Genomic DNA, 21293 nt, shown 5'->3' on the forward strand with positions numbered 1-21293 from the left:
AAACTTTAAATGACAACAGGCACATTTTCGTGCCTGTGAGGAGCTTACAGACATCAGGTTAAAAACTTACAGCTCCACCAAACACAATCTGGTTACCACTGGCTCATCTTTGACTTAAGGACAATTGTGTCTAAAATTGCAAGCTAACGCTACCTTTCCATGACATGCTACAACTGGTCAAAGTACAAGAAAAATTTCCCCACAGAAAATTTTGATATTTATGCCTTTCATGCTTCAAAATATATCCTGTATAGCACACATGGAAATGTGCTCATAGCCCTCTAAATAAGCTAGAATAAATGATAAAAATCGGAGAAAGCTATAAGCAACTAAAAATGTTCTGCTACAGGAAAGAGCTGCAACTTTGAAATTCTACCAATTTTAATGGAATAATTTTAAGAATCTTTCAGTTTTAACGGCTAAAAGCAGCTGTAAGTTCTCCACAAAACTCTCAAGCCAATTCCTGCAAGGTTATTTTGCTCTCTAAATTATAAAAGGAAAAAGTGAGAAGCAGGAAAAAAATTTTCTCCCTCCTATTCTGCAAAGCTGTAGCTCTTTTTTCTTTTTTTTTAGAATAAAATGTGTTTAAATTGACTGTCCTCCTTAAGGAAGTAATAAACAATTAAAGCCCTATTCAAGGTAACCAAAAGTATTCCAAACAAAGATGCAACTTCTGGAAGGTACAACCTGGATCTAAAACAATTACTAATAATCTCAAAATACAGCAGGCTGGAAGAATTATATAACATTACAGGTCATCTTATCGCTCAAGGGCTTCCATAGCCACTGGACTCGAACACCTCTCTGACTGTAGCTCTTTAAAGTGATCTTAAAAACTAATGAAAAAAATGGGCAGATTAGAATAAAAAAATTGATCCCCTCCACCCCCGTCATATAAGCTGGAATAGGACAGTGCGAACATACTTTAAAATTTATGATTCAGGTTATATGAAATAATTTCACAGTTAACTTCTGTCTGCAATTGCAAAAGAAATGGTTCTGGTTATCTACATTTGCAGCAGTACAAATAATCAAAACCCTTGAATGCCAGACAGACTCCTGTGCATGCAGGATAAAGGAAAGTGAACCGCAATATATGAAAATTCAAGTTTATGTTTCAACAAAAGCTCAAGTGAATTTAAGAATGAATACTTATCTAGAGAAGCTGTCACTCATGCTTTGAGTCCTATCATTAAAAACCAAATAATCATTTAAAGTCATTTAAAGAGGCGCTCTTTCACAAGTGAAACTGGAATTTTAAAGTTATGATGAGAAAACACTACATTACACACAACTTCCAACAAATTGTTAGTTTTTAAACCTGTAAATCAATCTGGCATTAGCTATGTATCTCTGTGTTTACGAACTGCTTGGAATTTGGCTGTATTTTTGTTGTCATACTAATCAGGATGCAAATTATACCAACTCTGATATTTTAATTATTGAGCTTTAGGGAAGGAGGGAGAGAATATTGGAGTATGTATGGAGACTGTATACTCTCCTCTATTTGCTTCCTGATCTTGTCAAATCTTCATTTAATTGTAAACAGGTTGATTCTCAGCTAACCTGAGCTATCTTGCATCAAGATTTTAAGCAAATAAATAAGTATAAAAAAATGCAGAGATTATAAATTAGGGCAGACAAATCTGTATCTAGACTCATGCCTGCAAAGAGCATTCTATCAATATAGTGAAATGCTAATCTCCTAATTAACAACCTAATTAGGTAATTATGGCTTTGCAGAGGGATGCCTAAATGAAATATGACAACATGGTCACCTCTTTATATGGCACCTGTGGGCCTTTTCAGCTGTCACTGCAAAGAGTGCAATATCAATTTGAACAGATGACAAAGTGTTGTCATTTTTCATTCTGATACTGTACTGAATGGTTTGGATAGAAGCAGTTTAGAAAAGCGGCATCTTGCCTGGTTTTTGCCTAATCTAAATATGTGCAAACACTTTGCTTAATTTTTAATGTCTATGATTATGCTTATTTTTTCATACCGGCTAGCAAGCATTACCTACCACACACATTACATCTGCAATGTCATATTGTGATGACCCACCACACTGGAATCCCTGTTACCTAATTTCACAGCACGTGTTCATGAGAATTTACTATCCAGAAAAAAAAATGAGTATTTGAGCTCATTTTTAAGGCTTAACTGCCGATTTTAAAATAACAAAACAAAAACAGAGTACCTTTTAAATAACACATTACCATTTCCTTTTTATTTTCATTTCTGATGAACGCTCTTTTCCAGAAATGGGGAACAGCAGTCACTGTCCGTGAGTGGGTGAAGCTGACTGTACTTTTGCTTGCACAGAATGCTGGAAAGGAATACTTTCAACAATGGCACTGCACTTTTACATGGAACCATGATTTTTCACTCATATGCCTAAAACACTTTAAAGACAATTCGCTAAGCTTTAACATTCCTAAGATGAACAAATAAAATACCTGCTTGCAAAGAGGAGGTTAAAAATGTAGGCTTGGACTGCTCAAATATTAGACTAGAACTTCTGTTTTGGCGCTTCTCACTGTGGTATTCAAGAGCCTAAAAAAAACCCATAAATTTTACAAACACCTATACAAACTTCAATCTTAAAAAAAAAACAAATCAGAAAGCTTCAACATTTTACCTTTTTTTGCCTGTACAATATTGAGAAAGATGCCACGTTGTTTGGGTTTTCCTGAGCAAGACTCACTAGCTATCTCTACACCGCAACTAGCAAGTGAGCATGGAAGTACGGCATTAATCATAAAGCACCTGTATTTCACTCATACAGCTGCTTCGTAAAGCCTGCCTGGATGTGCTGAAGCCAAATGACTGAAAGGCCATTTGAAAGGTCTGACTAAAAGGTGTTTTAGGCACACGAAGGTCCACAGCCTTAAAGAGCTTGCTCTGGGTGGGCCCAGGACAAAGCCTGGACACTTGCTGTAGCTACAGCCAGCCCACGGGATCTTCAGAACAGCAGCGGCACTGCAAAAGTACCACAACCATGCTTGCTGGTCCTCGACACCGGTGTGCAGTTGAGTTCATCCAGCATTTGTGTGTTAAACAGAAGCATATACCAAAACAAACACTTTTGTATTTGTCCTTTTTTTTCAGTTTATTGCCATTCCACTTCTGATTGCATGAAAATATTTTTATTGCATAAAAAGGATGATCATAATCTTTTTTTTTTTTCATGTAACAGAGTGCAAGCTGCTTCTGACTTCACAAACGCTCATGAGAATAATACCTACTTAAAAAACTCCCGAGACTTCAAGCCCCTTTGGGACTCTATGTCAAATGTAACTGGACAGATTCACATTTCTTCAACGATAGATGAATCTCCCTTTCCTCTGGGTTTTAATTTTTGTCTTGACAAATTTTTTGGTCTGTCTCCTTCAAGAGCACACAAAACTTATTCAAGGAGCTTTGTTTTGCTTTCAGAATAACCGATTTAGATACAATACTTCTCCAGCAATAAGGAAACAAGGTAGGGATTACCCTTGTGCTGTCTTGTATAAGAAACTGAGCTTATAGACAATGAATAGCTAGATATCACAGTTTAATAAAGCTTCTCAGCAGACACACACACACAATTATTATTAAAACACATCCTGGGGTCTTTGTTAGAGGTACTGTGTAACAGAAAAGCCCTCACTTGGTTGCTTCTGACAAATGGAGAACTGCTGCTAGCAAAACCTAAGACTGCAAACTCACTGCAAGGCACAACTCAAACATAAGGCAGCATCACACCCACGAACCACCACGATACCAACGATACAAATAGTTTGCAGCACTGATGTCCCTGCAATCCTGTGTGCTACCAGGGCCAGCACCGCCACGTTTCTGCTTCCACACCCCTACATCCCAAAGCTCACAGCCTGTCCCTTCCAGTAGTTAAAAGGGAAGGACTGAAGAAAGCCTGAGCTCTCCCTTCCCCTTCCTCAGCAAGTGCCACTCGTCCACCTCCGAAACACAGTGTCAAAGACAGCGGCCACACGGGCGATCTGCTGGTCCTACACGGCGCTGCACCACTGCTGGGGGTGTATGAATTGCATCCCGTTTATTTGGTGTTCCATTTGTTAATATAACTGACCTTTCAATACACGGTCTATTTCTCATGCTCACAGCTTAGGAAGTTTGGGAAAATTTGTGCTACAGAAAGCATAACACACAGATCGTTCTGCCGAGCTGCTTCACCTGCTGGAGCCTTTGCTGATCGAAAGGGAAACCTACACAGGAACTGAGCTGGTAGACGCACTTGTTATTTGTTGCAACTGGGCAAAACAGTTAAACCAATAAACAGAGGATGAAAGAGGTGTAATAAGACAGACCTGAAACATGACTGAGAAAGAAGTGTACTAAATTGGTTCTAATTCACTGCTTCAGTTATTTCTGTACACATCTATATGTAGACAATGATCTCGATTTTTTTTAGTCTAACCCAAAAAAGTGTCCGTGAACGGATTTGCTCTGAATTTCAAAAAATAACTGAGAGAGTTTAATTCCCAAACTTCCATCTACCTGATAATCCCCTGAAACCGAAAATCATGTAGAACATACACCAGCTTGGCTCTAGCATTTCTCATTTAGATGATCACTAAACTTCCACTAACACTGAAATCAACTCTTATTGTTGTGTCTCCTAGAAACCACTTCTCGCTCCCTCACGGATATTCCTGCAGTGGGAGTGCTAGTTCCGATCACCACTCGCCGTGCACATGAAAACACGAGGACACAACCCAGCAACACGTTCAAGTGCGACCACGCCAAAAGCGCTCCTCTTGCAAACGCCCAAGCAGTCAGAGCAATAACCTGCGGGCTGCAGAAGCGGCCGAGAGACCAAGTTACGCCGTGCGCCATCAGTGACTTGGGTGAAGCGACAGCACTAGGCCAGGCGAGACCCCGAGTCAGACGGGGGGCCGCCAGCCGCCCATCAAGCGCGCAGCGTTTCCAGTGCAGCCCCTGGAATTCCCCTTCCTGCCCGCTCTGCCACAGGCCCGGCGCTCAGACCCCAGCTGCACGCCCCACCCTGCACTCGCCTCCCTTTCCCTTCGCTGTCAGAGCTCACCTGACCCCTGCCGCAGCGCGGTCGCTGCGCCTGGCTCCGCAGGGACGTCACTCCTGCCTTGCCCCTCAGAGGCTGCGGCCGGAGCCGCCCGCGGCAGCCGGCAGAGCTGTCCGCAGGCCTCGGGGAAGCCGCGGGTCCTTGCGTTCCCGGGAACATCTCCCCGGAACCGTAAAGGCTCAGCCTCGCTAGGACGCCTTACTTCATCCCGCGGATTTACCACGGACGTGTATTTGCGGGAATAAAGGAGGGGTTACAGCACGAGCGCCGCTGCCCCGCTCACCCAGCGGGACGCCCCAGGAGAGCCGCCGGACGCGCTGCCGGCCGGCACCGGGCAGGCACCCCGCAGCCGGGCCCCGGACCACCCCTCCGCGACACCCACCGCGGCGCCGGGGCGAGGACCCCGCATGCCTCCGCACTTACAGGCTCCGCCGCCGTGCCGCTCCGTGGGGCCGGGCCGGGCCGGGCCGGGCACCGCCTCCTCCCCCGCCAGCGGGCCGGGGCAGCCGCTTCCGGGGCCGGAGGACGCGGCGGAACGGGGAGTGCTGGGCCGCGCCGCGACCCGGAAGCACCGCCTCCGGAAGTGACGACGCCGCCGGCGGCACGGCCGTGCGCATGCGCGGGAGCGGAGCGGCGGGAGCCGGCGGCGGGGCCGGGCGCGGGGCGGTGGGGGGGCTGGTGCCTGGGGACCGGCCTCTGCCGCGAGTTCACGTCGCGCTTTGTCCCGCAGCGGTCCGGGGGTGGCCGTGCGGGGGGCGGCTGCGGCACGGGCGGGCCCGGCGCTGAGGACGGAGGCGCCGTTACTCGCCGCAGGGCGCGGGGTTCGCTGCGCGTCCCTCTGTGGGGACGCCTCCGTACGTCTTGCCGGCACACACGGACGGCCGGCAACAGACTGCATAAATGGGAGCACTGATAAAAACTTCAAGCATCTTTTTAATGAAGAAAACGGTGGTGGTTACAGCTTTCAGCTGTGCTTCTCATTACAAATAAACAGGATGCTTTTCTGATTGAGACTATACCAGTTGTTTTTCCAAATTCATAGTTTTTTCCTGTTTGAAACACTATTTGTATGTATTTTGTGGTTTTAAACCAAACCTTCCGCATAGCACTCGGTACACAAGCATAAACAGGGTGCGTTTAAACAAAGGTAACTCGCAAAAGAAAGTAATTAACCATACTGGCAGTGCTTAAACCCACGAGAAGCGTCCGACTGGGCTAGGCCAGTGCGCCTTGTCTCCAGCGTGGAGGACAGCAAGCGCTGCCTGGAGCGAGCGGTGACCACCCTCGGCGGCCCCGTCGCTTCGAACTCTGGAACCGGAGGTGTTGCCGGGCACTTCCCGGACTCGTTCTCCTTCGGGTGCCTGCTCGTGGCCTGTTGGCCGTGCACTTGTGTCATCCCTTTGCAGACCTGCTGGTGCAGTCTGCCTCTGCAACCTCTTGCGGAAATAACGGACAATATTGGTCGATTCCTCCGCAAACCGTGACCTCGCGGTCTCCAAACAGCTGTACTCATCAGCAAAAAGCAACCTTTAAAAAGGACGGTACAGGGGGACAGTGAAAAGCATTCCCCAGGGTGCCACCAAAGGCACTTGAGCGGAGATACGCGCTTGGTAGTGTAAAGAGCAGATCATAATGGGCGGCGTCCGGGCCCGAGCGAAGGCAAGGAGCTGAAACTGCTCTAGCAGGCGGCAGATCACAGGTAGCGTGCGGCCATAACCAGGAGGCACAGCAGAGCACAGAGAGCCGTTCTCCAGCAGCCATCTCGTGCTGTAATTACGTGACTCGGCCTGATAAACCCAGAAGAGCGGCTTTCTGCTGACTTGGTGAGGCGAACCGTATCACCATGGGGTGAGATGAGTACCAGAGCTGGCAGGGAAGAACGGGAGCACCATGCCGTTTGTTTCAGTGCCAGGCAGCCATTAGTGCTGCTCATCTCTTCGGTGGAACTTTGCCCTCAGTGGACAAATGCAAACTGATCTGTGAAACAGTCAAAACAATAGTAATAAAAAAGATCTTTAGAGTAGCATGCTTAATAAATCCGGATGACACTAAGAACACATTTGCTCAGACCAGAAAACGGTGCAGTAATCAAGATAGAAGACAATTAGAATTTGAATTAACATGCTAATTGCTTGGAGGGAGTAAAAGCATAGTTATGTTAACCAGCAGTAATCCACAACAGTTAAACGTAACCTCTGTGAGACGTGGTTAAGGGTTCCAAATCAAACAGATGACATCCAAGTTACGGACGTGAGTGAAGGTAAGATGATGGTGATGTCAACCGTGATTGAGAGAAGAGGCAAGCGGAAGCCAAGGAGAAAGATTAAGAGCTCTGTTTTAGCCACGCTGAGTCGGAGTTGTCAGCCATACATCCACGAAATGTCAGAGGCGAGGATGAGATTTTAGTTCGGACATGACGTCTTTCAGCTGAAACTGTCCATCACAGATAAAGTACATACAATGAATTAAATACCATTTTAATTGCTACTGTGGCTCTTCATCGCTATGCTACAGGTGGTTTTCCCTTCCTTGGGAGGTCTCTGTAGCAATAGTTTTGTTACGCACTACTCAAAACGTGAAGAAAATGGATCAGAATTAAAGTAACTTCCCCTATATATTTGCATGGGGTAGGTGTTCTACATAAGAACAATTTGGGGGCAGGGGGGTGGCAATGATCTAAAGGTAACCCCTTTATAGAATGGAGTCTTAATTATTCTTGATATATATTTTTTTTCTCTTCACATTTTTGGCAGTCTATGCATATACGCAAAAAAGAGAGAATTGAAATAAAAATCTGGCCCCCGAAGCAGCACGCTTTAAAGCACAGCTTCTGAGCCAGAAAATCCTCTTGCCTCATGACAGGGCTTGTACGCGAGGAAGGCGCTCGGGGCACGGCCACAAAGCCGACAACGAACAGACCGCCCCCGACCGGGCCCGAGCCCGGGCCCCCTCCATCCCTCACCCCCTCTCCGCCGCACAGCCGAAGCTCCCGGCCCCGGGCCGAGGCCAGCCTCCTGCCGGCACCCGGGCTCGCAGGCGCGGACCCGGAGGCTGCTCCCAGTCCGAAGCCGGCGGGGGCCGGCGCAGCGGCCGACCCTCCTGGCCCGGCCCGGCCCGGCAGCGCGGCGGCGGCGCCGAGAGGAAACGCGAGGCCTCAGCCCGGGTGTTACCATAGCAACGGGAGGGGCGGGGCCGGAGCAGCGTTCGCCCCGGCCACATGACTGTTCGAACAGCCCAATCACAAGTTTCTCAGCTGGGGGGCGGGGCCTGCGCGGGGGCAGGCCGGCGCGGCACCGCCCCGCGCACGCTGAGTGGCCAGCGCCGCCGCCGGCGCCCGCCCCCGCGCGCTGCGATTGGCCGCCGCACCCGCCGCTCCGGGCCGAGGCCGCCCCCTCCGCCCCCCGGGGAGCGCCGCCGCCGCTCGGCCCGGCGGGAGGGCGACCCCGCGGAGCCGGACCCGGGAGGCGGGCGGCCCCGGGCGGGGCGGTGGCGGCGGCGGCCCCGCCCGGCGGGGAGGGCCGGGGCGGGGCGGGGCGCGGGGCGGGGCGGCGCGGCGTCCCGCGGGAGGGGCGGGGCGGGGCGGCGGGGCGGGGCGCGGCGGGCTCCGCGTCCCTCTCGCGCGCGGCCGCTCTCCTCCTTCACAGGGTGACACGTCCGCGGTGAGTGAGTGGCGTTGGCAGGCTGTCAATCCCTCACCGGAGCGGCCATCAAACAACATAAAACACACACAGGCACCGGGCGGCGGGGCTCATAAATTCCAGCGGGCTGATATTTTTGCACATTGCTTTGCAGAGAGTGTGTAATTAATTTTTTTACAGTTCTTTCCCCGTGATTTCCGCGCTTTTCTTTGCACAAGTTCAAACTTTTGATTGCTGCTGCTTTACCCCCATTGCACAGACTTGGGATCATTTGTTATTTTGGGGGGGGAGGGCGATTAATTTTTTTTTTTCCCCCTCTGTGATTGTGTTTTCTTGGCTTTTTTATGTTGCAATTTGGGGGTGGGGGTGTTCGCCTGGTTTGTTGTGGTTTTTGCTGTTTGCCACCCTCCTAACTTCTTAAGGATTTGAAAGCGAGTTTTTTGATTTTGTTTTGTGTTTTTTTTTTTTTTTAATTTTGCCTTTTTCCAAAGAAGATTTTTGGACAAGTGGGGAAAGACATAAAAAGCAACAATAAAAATAAAAAAGGAAAAAAAAAAAAAGCTTTGGAGGAAGATTGTACCAGGAAAAGAAAACTGCAAAGAAACCTTATCAACTCATTTATCCGAGCCACAAATACGATGATGATGAAAGAAGATTGTAACTAAAGCAGAGAGTGATTTACTGCGCCGGGAAGGAGAAGAGAGTGGAGTAAACAGCTGCGATCCGGTCAAACACAAATACTGATTTTCGTTGTTGTGGTTTCGTTTGGCTTTTTCTTTTTGCTCTTCTCTTTCGGGGGGTGTGTGCGAGAGCGCAGTCCGGAGCCGGGAGCCGCGGCTGACTGCGGGGCAGAGGCTGCCCGGCGCTCCCTCGCCCCCACGCCCGGCGCTCCGCCCGCCCCGGCAACGCGGCCCGGGCCGCGGCAGGAGGCATGGACGATCAGTCCAGGATGCTGCAGACCCTGGCCGGCGTCAACCTGGCCGGCCACTCGGTGCAGGGGGGCATGGCCCTGCCTCCTCCCCACGGACACGAAGGGGCAGACGGCGACGGCAGGAAGCAGGACATCGGCGACATCCTCCACCAGATCATGACCATCACTGACCAAAGCCTGGATGAGGCACAAGCAAAGTTGGTTTCGTCTAATTAAACCTTGTCTTTTTTTTTTTGTTTTTGTGTGTGTGTGTGTGGTTTTTGTTTCTCTCCTTCCTGCTCCTCTGCGGAGAGCCGGAGTCTCACAATTAGAGCAACTTCTTGGTGCCGTAGGAGAAATTGCAAGCAGCCAAGGCAGAGCCAAAGCTGCTATTTAATGATTTTTAAAAAAAATATATGTATAATAAGTATACAAGGATGGGACGCTTATGCCGTCGCTCCGGTGCGCGGGAGGCTGATCCCTGCCCGTGCCCGTTGGACACTGTCCGGCGGACACCGGCCTCGGCGCCGCCGGCCGGCCGGCGGGCGGCCCCGCGCTCTCCCTAGGAGTACAACTTTTTCCCCTTTCTTTCTTTTCTTCTCTCCCTGCCCCCGAAGATGAATTATAAACCTGACAAGATATTGCTGCGGGGCGGGGGGGGGGGACGACGACGACGACGACACAAAACAAACCCTGGCTGTTTTAAATCACAGTAAATACAAAAACAAAGAGTGTTAACTCTGCAAGCCCCCCCCATCCCCCCGCCAAATCCCCTTAATAAATCAGTTATAATATCGCAGGACGGATCGTAACGGGGACAAGAGGGGTGTTGATTTATACCCCTCGGTCGGGCGGCATTTGCACAAAGGTAATTCGGTATAAAAGTCAGCGGGAATGAGGGACAGACAGACCCGGCCGCCCACCCCGCGCCCCCCCTTCTCCGCCCGCCAGCCCCGCGGCCAGGCGCCGGGAGCCGCCGTTCGGTGGCTCCCGGCGCCGGGCCGCGGGGCTGGCGGGCAGGGAAGGGGGGGTACGACGAGCCGGGGATCCTTCTCGGGGAAGGCGCCATGTTGCTGAAACGCCGCGTTAACCGCTTGTACTCTGCTCTCTTTCAGGAAGCACGCACTGAACTGCCACAGGATGAAACCCGCCTTGTTCAGTGTCCTCTGCGAGATCAAGGAGAAAACAGGTAAGGGCCGCCCGCGCCGCCGCCGCCGCAGCCATCTTGATCCCTCCTTCCTTCCACCCGCCGCTGCCCGCCGGCGGGGACGGCGCCGGCCCGCTGCCGCCCCTCACGCCGCCGGACCGGGCTGACGGGTGCCGCCGGCCGCGCTGCCCGCTGGGGTCTCGGCCCGCCTCGCCGAGCTCAGGGGCTCGCCGGCCCGTCCCGGCGCTCGGCCCGGTCAGGCTGGCTCGCTGTGAAATGGCGCGGTGGAGAATCTCCCGCCGCTCTCCTCACAGCTCCGGAGGTGCCCCGCTAGCGCCCGGGCTGCCTTTTTTACCGTCAGGACACTTTGCAAAATACTTGTCAGATCTGTGTTACCTCACATCATTTTTTTTTTTCCCCCGGGGTGCGCAGCACGCAGCGGGGACGATAAACTTTCAGAGGGTGTGCGCTGCCCACGTTTGGGGAGAGCAAAGCTGCACCCCTGTCAGCAGGGCAGGGGAAGGGGACTTCCACGGGGACCCTGAGGAATGCCAGGGGGTGGATGCTCTGGCCCCAGGTTTGTGTAGAGTGCAGCGAAGCTCGAGTGGCTCTTGGGCGATGATGTTTTAAATGCCAAAAATTTTCATCTCAAAAGCACAAAAAATTTTTTTTTTCCCTCCATTAATGTGACACTAATAAACTCTGCGGGTTTTCTGGAGGCATTTTAGGGGATTTTTTGCAATTTTTTTCACATCACTGAATTTACAAATTTTTTTTTTTTTGGAAGAAAATTTGCAAAGTATTTTGCTTTGTATTATGAGAATAAGGACATTTATTATGATCTGGCTTTAAAAATAAATATATACATTGGCTGGCTTTTTAACTATATTTGATATTCAGTCACCTTCCCCTTAATTGCACACTGAAAAAATAAAGACTATAGACGAAAACAACAAACGTGAAATCATTGCAAATCTCAGCTGAGAAGCCTAAAAGTGCACAGTTCTCAGTAAATTGCGGTGCTTTATGTCCAAGGGTTTCTTTGCTACCGGGGATCCACTTCAGTTTCTGCTGACAGCGAAGCACTAGGGTACTGACTGTGTTGTGAATATTAAGATTGATTCTCCTTTATATTGCATTATATTACCCGCGATAAGGGGAATGATCCCCCTTCTCCCCTCCCTCCCCACCTACCTACGTTTTGCCTCGATCGGCTTGTAACCCCCTTCCGTCCTTCTTTGCCTTGTGTTTGTTTTCTGCCTTTCCCTAAACTTTTTGCCTGTCCTGCTCCGGAGCCAGCCAAGCAACCTGCCCTCGATGTTCAGACATTTTGCAGCAGGCAGATTTCAATTAAGGAGGCAGGCGTAGGTCCCGCGATCACTTTATTTGCAGAGGGCTTAGCCTCACTGTTTTGAAAGGAAAGTATAGTCAACCACATGTCAGAGGTGAGCTGCGAAGAAAAACCCCAGTCCTTTCAGCAGCGGGGATTACTGGCAGAGGGTGTTTGGTGAGGCCACTGCCGTTTCGGAGGCGAGAGGGAACCTGACAAGAGACTTTGTGGTCTGAAACGTTTCGGGGTGTTTCAGTAATAACTTGTAAGTTGGGATCCTGCCTTTGTGCTGCAAGTAGTTGAGCCAAGTTTGCAAGTTATCTCTTTTGTGAAATCGCTGAGAACCAACAAAGAGTGAAGGCGTCCGCCTGCCCAAAGGCAAGATCCTGCCAGCCCCGGCCGTGCAGGAGGGACAGGATTAATGCACCGGGTGATTGATGGCGATGAATCCACTCCCCCACCAAAAACTGTTCCCGGAGGGGGACCTTCACTCAGGGTCTCCCAGTTGAGACGAAATGTCTGTGGAGGCTTTAGTTAGCGTGCTAAAGCAAAGAAAACGTGAAAATAATTTCTAGCATATTTTCTGTAAGCTCTTTTCGTAGGAAACGGCTCAAACAGTTCTGAACTGGAAGGGTGAACGGTCTGAGATGCAATTAAAGCAGAGGTGTCCCCCCTCCCCCTGGTACTCTGCATTGTCTTGTGGTCTGAGTACTTAAATCTGCCTGTAACTGGGTCATGCGCCGGTATTTAATTCTTTTTAATCAGAACAAAGTTTACCTTGCTGTTGGCAGTGGGAATTGCCGTGATGGCTTTATCGCTACCTTCTTCTGTGAGAAGAACGAGAGGTGAGGAGGGAGACTGTAGACTATACATGAAGTGTAATTGCAGTCAAGTCTGTTCTGAAATAAGTAATGCAATATTTAAGTCATTTTTATATTGAATTATGTATTTTTTTATATTTTAGTAGTTTTCAGTACAGTCAGCAAGGACTTTGTGAGACTGGTCGTGAGAGAACGCGTAGAGGAATCCTCAGTTTAGGTAGAGCAACTCTATCCCTTTCCTGCAAGGGTTAATGAATGCATCACATTTTTAAAAGCCTCTCTCTCTGTCTCACTTAGGGTTAGGAGCTGAAGATGATTCTTTTTTTTTTCCTGCGAGGTATTTACCATGTACAAAGCAAATCACTGAGCTTACTGAATTTAGCCTGACATTTCTTTTTTAACATTTTAACATTTTAAAAAGTGCTGCATAATACATTTAAGAGCTTTACAGATATTAATAGAGATGTGCATTTTTAGAGGCAACCACAAGGTAGCATGGTTTTCATAAAGAAACTGCCACTTACTTCTTTAATTAGTTAAAAAAAAAAGATACCCAAAGTTCTACTGAAGCCCCTCCAATAAAATATGAAGATAAGCAAGTGAGAGCCTATTGACTCTATTTTGTTGTATTTTACCCGTTCTCTGAGGTGTCGCTTGGAAGTGTTAAAGTTGCATTCTTAATGCGCGCTCACATCTGTTGCATACCTGTGTACATACAGTCTGCCTCCTTACGCGCCTACCAGTAGGAATCAAAAACTGATTTGTGCCTTGTTTTTTTTTAATGGCTCTTTTTTACTGACTAAAAATCCTTCAGATTTGTAATTTGATTAAGCCTCCATTAGGACGTTGCTATACCTGAGGTACTGGTTATTCTCATGGAGAGAGAAATGAAAATATATTAATTCTTACAGTCTTAAAATGGTTAGGGAATTGCAATTATTTCCCAATGGAATGACATATTATTAGGTCCTGGATTGTGTTGATAGATGATTTGGGTTTTTGTCTTCAAGAATCATTTGTATAGATAGGAACACACGTTTATAAAAATGTCTGAGTGCATGTGCGTATATGCGTACATGTGTACATTTATTTATTTATTTCTGTAAGTCCAACAGAAACAATGATAGCTGCCAACCAAACCCTAATTTACTGTCACCACAAACCCTAAATAGCATTCATTTACTAGTAAAGCCTAATGGCATACATGATGGTTTGCCAGATTTGTGGCCTTTGTGAGGCTTATAAGCAGGACTGACTTGGGAAGATCATAAAACTTAATGAACTTCTCGACTGCAGGAGGTGTCCGCAGGGGAAGAGAAAGGCCTGCTTGGCTGGTTGGGCTGGTTGAACTATTTTTTATGTCTAAAGAGAGAGGAGGAAAATGTTCATTAAGAACGTTCTCCCCTTGTGCAGAATTTTGTTTTAAAGAATGAAAAAAAAAAGATACAAACCCCAGACAAATAGTGACGTTAACCACGGGGTTAATTTCTTGCTGTTCGCCATGTAAGCTAAAACCTTTATTTTTATTGCTACAACTGTAAATAGCCATACGATGCCATTCCGATGATTAAAGGGCTGTATCGCGCCCTTACTTGCTGCAAAGCTCCTTATTGATGAAAATGGCCCAACTCTTTTAGGAACGCCCCTTATCAATATGCTGCAAAATCTGTAAACCGCCTGTTAGGTAACTCGTTTGAGAAGGACTTGCTTTTTGCCTTGTCTGCTAGCAGAATTTGAAAATGTTAACCCCTTTCTTCACTGTGGTTATTTAAAAATCGAATCACAGGACTCTTCCCTTGCATTACACAAATTTCAACTTTTCAGTGTTTGTAAACTATCATTTAGTGCCAACAACTTGCAATAATATATAATAATAGGCAATCCTAGCAATCCTGTCTGAACATTAAAGGATTCAAATGGAACAATGAAATGGCACTGATAGCATACATATATATATATGTGTGTATGTATGTAGTATGTATGTTAGCTATTTTCTAAATATCAGCTGTGGTGTTATTGTTACTCAGTTTAGCTATTTAAAATATTTATGTGCAGTCTTGCTGTTTTTTTCAAGCTGCTAAATGTATATTCTTGGTTTACGTTGACTACATTAGGAAGTAAGCATTGTGTATTTATCTGCGTACATCTTTTCTTCAGTTTAAATTGTTTAGCTTTTGTTTCCTTTCTCATGCTTCAGTATCCAAGATTTTTCACTGAACCATTGGTTTTACTTTTGAATGTTTTTTTTTTTTAATTGTCAGCAAATGTATTACAAATGATGATGTGCAGCAGAATGTTAGGTCATTTACACTGTCCTTATGGCAATGACATTGCTTTTCTTCATAAATGTCCTACTAGGAAAAGATAAATTGAATAAAGTATCTTGATTGTCATTTGGTCATCTGTTTCAGACACATTCATTATCAAAATTCTATTTCTTTGGTGGATTTCTAACAGGGTACTTTTCTGGTTAAGAAAACAGGCGGCTTTGGTGATTATTTTCATTAGAGAAATTCATGATACTTTGTCTTACAGAACCTGTAACTACACCATACCTTTAGACCTTACCATTGTTAGTGCTCCTTGCTATATTTAAATAACAATCTTCATGTTGATTACCAGGATCAGTGTTTCCAGATCTTCCACCCCCCTCCCCCCCTCCGTAGAAGATAAATTTGGACCTACTTGTCAATACTAATTTAACTAGGAGCAGGGATTTATTTTATTTTATAGCTATTTTTCATGTCCTTCATTTTATTTTTGAATTTGACACATTTGCTTGCTTACCTGAAAATACTAAATTATATGAGTTACTGTGTGCTGTATTTTAGGATGCTTGTTGTAAGTTAAGGAATTTTTGCATTCAGAGATAAATTATTATAATAGCATGTAGTGAATGCAAAGGAGTCCTTTTTTTTTTTTTACAGGATTTAACACATTTATCAAGCTCTATTCCTACAGCTTTCAATGAAAAAGTTGTATGATATGGATATTATGCTGTCTTTTTTCAATTTAAATATTGATTTGTGTGAAACATTAATATAATGATATTTGCAGTCTACCGTAGACAAATATAAGCAGAATTAGACATACTAAATTGTTACAAATGTAACGCAATATTTAAATACATATGAAGGCTATATTAATAATTATACAGTAGAGTGCGAGAGAGTCCGGTTTGTATCTGTCCTCAATTTTCAGACTGTTTTTCAATTCCTTGCACATCATGCATATGATGGTTCGATGAATATTTTCATGAATAGCAGGAATAAATGCTGAATCTGTGTACTAGGGAGTCCAAATCAGCGGAGCCCCGAGTGGAGTTTTCCCGTCCTGGTATCATTGGTAGAATTAGATGTAGCTGTTTGTAGTCCATGAATTGACACCCTGAGAAGAATGCTTTGTTTGTTTTCTCAGCAGTCATGTTTAATGCTATTCGCTTATCAAGGTGATCAGCATGGTTCAGATAACACATGCCTGACACAGCCTGCCTTTTTTCACCATCATGTTGACCTTTTGTCACATTTGCTTTTCTCTGGTAGGCAATTCATGTCTTTAAGTATGAATGGAGTAAATAATTCACATCAATATTTAATATAAATTATTAAAGTTTCTGTCAGCTCTTATAGTTCATGCTTTTATAAAGTTGGAGTAGTTCATCAGCCAAACAGATGAATTGTGCTTCTCAGCTGGACATTAGAGCTCCTCCATAATGCTCTCTTTACAGTGGAAGTAAACAGGGAATTAAATATGAAAGGAAATGAAGCCTGGTACTTGAAGTCTATATATTTTTCAGTAATGCACATTCTTTAGGAAGGCTCAAAGTACTAGATAAATATCCATCGTAATTTATTTTGTTATTCCCGTACTTTTTTTTTCCCTTCGTGTTGCAAACAGAAATGTAGAAAACCCCACTGACCCCGGCATTTTGTTCTACTCTTTGTTATTAGCCTTCCGTTAGTGCTCCAGCTCCTTTCTTGGGTTTGGGGTGGGTGTACTAATGTTGGGGTTTTTTGGTTTTGGTTTTTTTTTTTCCTTTTATGTTCTTTTTCTGTTTTTAAAGATTGATGGGGAGCACTAAGATGATGAAGTTTCAGGGTTTTTTAGTCTTTGTTTATAAATTACAGTTTTATATTTTGCAAAGTGACCTGTGATTGAAAGTAGATTCTGAAAATATTTTTAAAAGAAGAAATGGTCTGATGTCTGATTGTAACAGCTCTAACGTATTTATTGCTTCAAGAATTGGGTAAAAATAGCATGTTTGGCATAAAAGCATATAGTAAAAATCATTATGCACTGACTTCAATTTTATTCTATTTTAGGTATTTTACTTTAAATTCTTGTGTTAACAATCAGTTCAATGCATGTTGCACAGTCATATGAACTTGTAACAATATATGAATCACTGAATATCATGCGTCCTACAAATCAATCACTTGGAAAGGGGGGTGGTTTTGTATCGTGTGTTTACAGGTCAAAACCTTTTGCTATACTTAAGTCATGCATCAACATTTAAAGCTAATCTCTCATTCCTCATTGTCCAGCAGGTGGCTTTTTCGTATATTATTTAATTTTTAATTATTTATTGTAAGTGGAAAATGGAATTTAATAATATTACCCTGATTGCTTTTTTTAGAACAACAACGGTTTTTCAGTATATCCTGTTGTATATGATAGGGTCAATGAAAGCATCTAGAGATCTTCAAGTATACAATCTAAATTAAGATTCTAAACAGGCATTACAGATGCTGGTAACTTTGGCAATTATCATTTTGTTTGGTGAACAGTAGTAAAACAGTGTGCGGTAAAAGTGTTTAGAGAGAGAGGATAAATAAATTGAACAGTTTTGCAATGCAAAGTGGTTTGTGGTGTTTTTGAGGATTTCTTGGCTCTTGCTTAACTGCTATTGTGAAGCCTGGAGCAGATTTTCCCATTGCTAATGCCCTAGAAGTATTAATTCACTTTGATATGCTAATTAGAGGGCATTATGCAAGAAATGAGATTAAGTGGCAGCATGAAGCCATTTGCCTGTCAGTAAATTGAGAGCTTTAGCATCAGGAGGAGCTTTGTTTTTTCTGAGTTTCTCTTGGTTTTGCATATAAATAAAATTGATTGAAAGGTCTAGAGAAGCTTCTAGAACATTGGTGGTTCTTTTTCTCCTTCTATGATTATTTAAACTTCATGTTAAAGCCTTTCTCTGAATATTAATTGATCTAATGGGAGATACTGAACATGAAGAATTTCATTGTATTCTCAGTTACTGTATCTTAACAAAAGGAAAGTATTAGAATTCTTTGTGTCATCTGATTTTTGTGGTATTATTTTAGATATATCTTACAGCTTTGTATTATAACCTCTCTGACTGCTAACCACGCCTGTGCTGAGAACTGTATCTGCGTGGAGGTATTTTTGCCCATTCTGCTGGTTTTGGGATTGGCATAATGAGGGCCCAACCAGCTGATGTCAAATGGTCGGCTCGGATTCCTGGCCGACGGGGCCTTGGACATTTATCACCCCCACTCACTCACAGCATTTCCCATCATTTCTTATGTAAATCACACATATATTTTCCCTCATTTAGGAAGGACGGGTTGTAATATTGACCATAGATTTTATTCAACTGCCAGAAACTGTGTTAAAGTAACATTAAGGGATTGACTTACAGCCATAAGAGCGAGGAAATTTGGAGTTAATAGTTAAACTCTGCCCTTAACTCAACTCATTGAACCTATTTATTAGAGCATATATGATACGTAAGATCACTGTGCTGAGACCTCTGCAGTATTAGGACGCACCAGGATGACTCAAAGACGAGAGTTTCTGATTTAGTTCAAATTTTCCTGGTGTTTGTGTGTGTGTGTGTGTGTGTGTGTGTGGTTTTTATTCAGCCTCGGAGTTGCTTTACTACAGTTTTGTGGTTAGTTTTCTTTTTATAGTACTGTGTAAAAAAATACCAGAGAAGTAATTCTGGAAATTGAACAAAAATTTATCAAAAAATAAAACCAAAACAAAACCGACCCAAGCCTCTCTAGTCCTCTTTGCCTGAGTGCCTGCAGAATGTTTGCTGTTTGTGCGCCCATCTCCTCCACAGATCGTTGTCGCAAAGTCAATCAGGGGAGTAGTGCTAGAGTGACAGTGCTTGTTATGAGCCCCAATAGTTATTTAAAGGAAAGGAAAAAGGATAAAAAAATGCCCCAGAGCTCCGTGCGGGGGCTGTTCATGCTAGATGCACATGGTCTCCCTGATCCTGGCAGCTGAAGTCTATCACTGTTGGGAAATTTTTAACATGAACCACATAAGACACAAACCACCGCGGTTTCCCCGAAGCCACATGGGTTTTCACGTCAGCGCAGGACAACTGGCACGTGCACTGCGGGTCCCTGCTCGCTGTCCCCTGCCCTCGGCACCCGCGGGAGCTGCGAGCCCTTTCCATCCACCCTCTCTGCTCTTCATCAACAAAGAGTCCGTAGTGCAGTTTTCATTCAAAGCATGGTGTCCCTGGTTGTCCCAAGAGCTCCAATGGTTGGCCCAAATAATCCGATCAGGAATTTATAACCTGAAAATTTTAGTTATCATAGTGAGCCATTTTGATACTGGGAAGGACAAAACAGCACCTGCAACTGCAAAATCAGTTCTTCTCACAGAAAGCAAAAGAAAGCATCGCTGGTCTCCAGCTGCTAGTTTTGAGTTTCAAATTCTTGAACGCAAGAATTAAATAATGAAAATGTTCTGTGGCCAACCTTAACTTTCTCAGTACCAATAGACCCCTGACGGCGTTGTTTCGGGAGGAGAGGGTGCTGGAGGTGAACGCCTGGCGCTTCTGGGTTTGACTCCTGATGCTGCTGTTAACGTGTGAAGAAAAAACCTTCCTCCCACTCAAGTGAGGAGAGATGTGGTGACCTCGGCGGGAGCAAAGCCGGGCTCGGCCGCCGCCTCACCGAAGTGAATGCAAAAGCTCACTTTTCCTGTCTTTAAAATGGGAGTATTATCTATCAGATTGTTTTGTGAAGATTGTGTTAAGTTGGTGCTGTGTGTTGAAAAGGAATAATTTTATCAAGTATTTGTATAATTAAAATTGTTACAGAAGAAGTAATCTATTAGCACTATTTACAGTATCCACTTTATTCCAATCATGGTGAGCCTAAGTGGAGCCTTACCTCCTGGAGATGAAGAGATTAGGCTTTCCTTAGACTTCTGCTTTTCTCGGCTTTAATTAGGAATGCTTGTTTTTTTAATTCATGGTTAGACCTCTAGCAAAAGGGTATTGGGGTTTTCTGACTTGGTAGTTAGTTTGCTTAGTACAGAAAGAGACCGTTTGCTCACCATAGATGGGGATCGCTGCTTTTCTTTAGCGATAGCTGTTCACAGGCAGGATGGCACACTTGAAAGGGTATTTAAAGCATGCTTTCATATATTTGTTGATTAAAGAAGGAAGTGTGCTTTTAGTGAGGTTTGTAATTACAGAATACCCAAATGTTTGCTTATTTTCTTTCATGCAAGATCCTGGTAGCATGATTAACTGTCACTAGTAAGAACAAGTTACAGTAGATTGTGCAATGATTCTTATTTGACTTCAAGGATGTATTTATTACCATTTTTGAACAAATTATACTAACATGAAAAGTTGTGGAAATGATTGTGCACTAGATAAGGTGATACATTACAGGAGTGGTTGGGTTTATGGAGCTTTATGCCGAGGTTTTCTCAGAAATTATAGCACAGTCCTGTCACTATAAAACCCGGTGATACGGTTGGTAATAACATGCAGTGGAGGTATTTTTAGGATTTCACTTGTTATTCAAATAGAGTGGGAACTATCAGTTTTTCTACCTCATATTTCTTTCCTTTGTTGCACTGGGTGAAGAGGGAAGAGGGGAAAGAAAGCCCGAGGACGGCAGAGCCGGCGCCTCGGTGTGGGCTTCGGCAGCCCTGCCGGGTCCCGCCGGTGCCACCGGCTCTGGGGCCGCGGGGCTGCCGAGGTTTCGGCACTGCTGGCGGCTCACTGGGTGCCCAGCGCTCCGTGGGGCAGCGGGGGAAATTTTGCCTTCCATACGCATCTGAGGATTTTTTTTGTGAATTATTTCTTACTTCCTCTCCACTTGTTAGGGCAGTGACGTGATATCGATATGGAGCTTGGGAACTTATTGACTTGTTGGTTCTTGACCTTTTGACTGTGACCAAGTATAGAAATTGAATGTCTGAAAATTAAATGATAGACTCTATATACATAAATTCTTGGATGTCAGTGTATTACATGAACTAATTTCGGTTTACCTAAATTTATGGCATTTTGTGTTCAATAAAGGAAATATTTCTTCCTTTCAATATACTGAGAGTCTAATAATATTGTAGTTGCTAGCACTGAACAAATCAATTTCCTTT

At 45.1% G+C, this 21293-nt stretch overlaps 2 protein-coding genes across 9 annotated transcripts in view; one reads left to right on the plus strand and one right to left on the minus strand.

Moving 5' to 3' along the window:
• MAPKAP1 (MAPK associated protein 1) overlaps nucleotides 1–5623 on the minus strand; it is a 108603-nt gene extending 102980 nt beyond the window's left edge. For 4 of the 7 annotated variants that reach the window (XM_075170901.1, XM_075170902.1, XM_075170898.1 and 1 more), the window contains exon 1: nucleotides 5489–5622. The gene's annotated coding sequence lies outside the window, so the exon portion shown is untranslated. Of the gene's footprint in view, nucleotides 1–5488 lie in introns of all 7 variants that reach the window. The other 3 variants (XM_075170900.1, XM_075170908.1, XM_075170906.1) reach the window with 3 other exon arrangements.
• A 3605-nt stretch (nucleotides 5624–9228) lies between these two features.
• Nucleotides 9229–21293, plus strand: part of PBX3 (PBX homeobox 3) — a 115242-nt gene continuing 103177 nt past the window's right edge. For both annotated transcript variants that reach the window (XM_075170866.1, XM_075170867.1), the window contains exons 1-2: nucleotides 9229–9831; nucleotides 10729–10802. In XM_075170866.1, coding sequence (XP_075026967.1) covers nucleotides 9635–9831; nucleotides 10729–10802 — 271 coding nt within the window. In that variant the 5' untranslated portion in view covers nucleotides 9229–9634. The remainder of the gene's footprint in view (nucleotides 9832–10728; nucleotides 10803–21293) is intronic.

This window comes from Calonectris borealis, chromosome 21 (assembly GCF_964195595.1).
Source record: "Calonectris borealis chromosome 21, bCalBor7.hap1.2, whole genome shotgun sequence".
Classification (NCBI taxonomy): domain Eukaryota; kingdom Metazoa; phylum Chordata; class Aves; order Procellariiformes; family Procellariidae; genus Calonectris; species Calonectris borealis.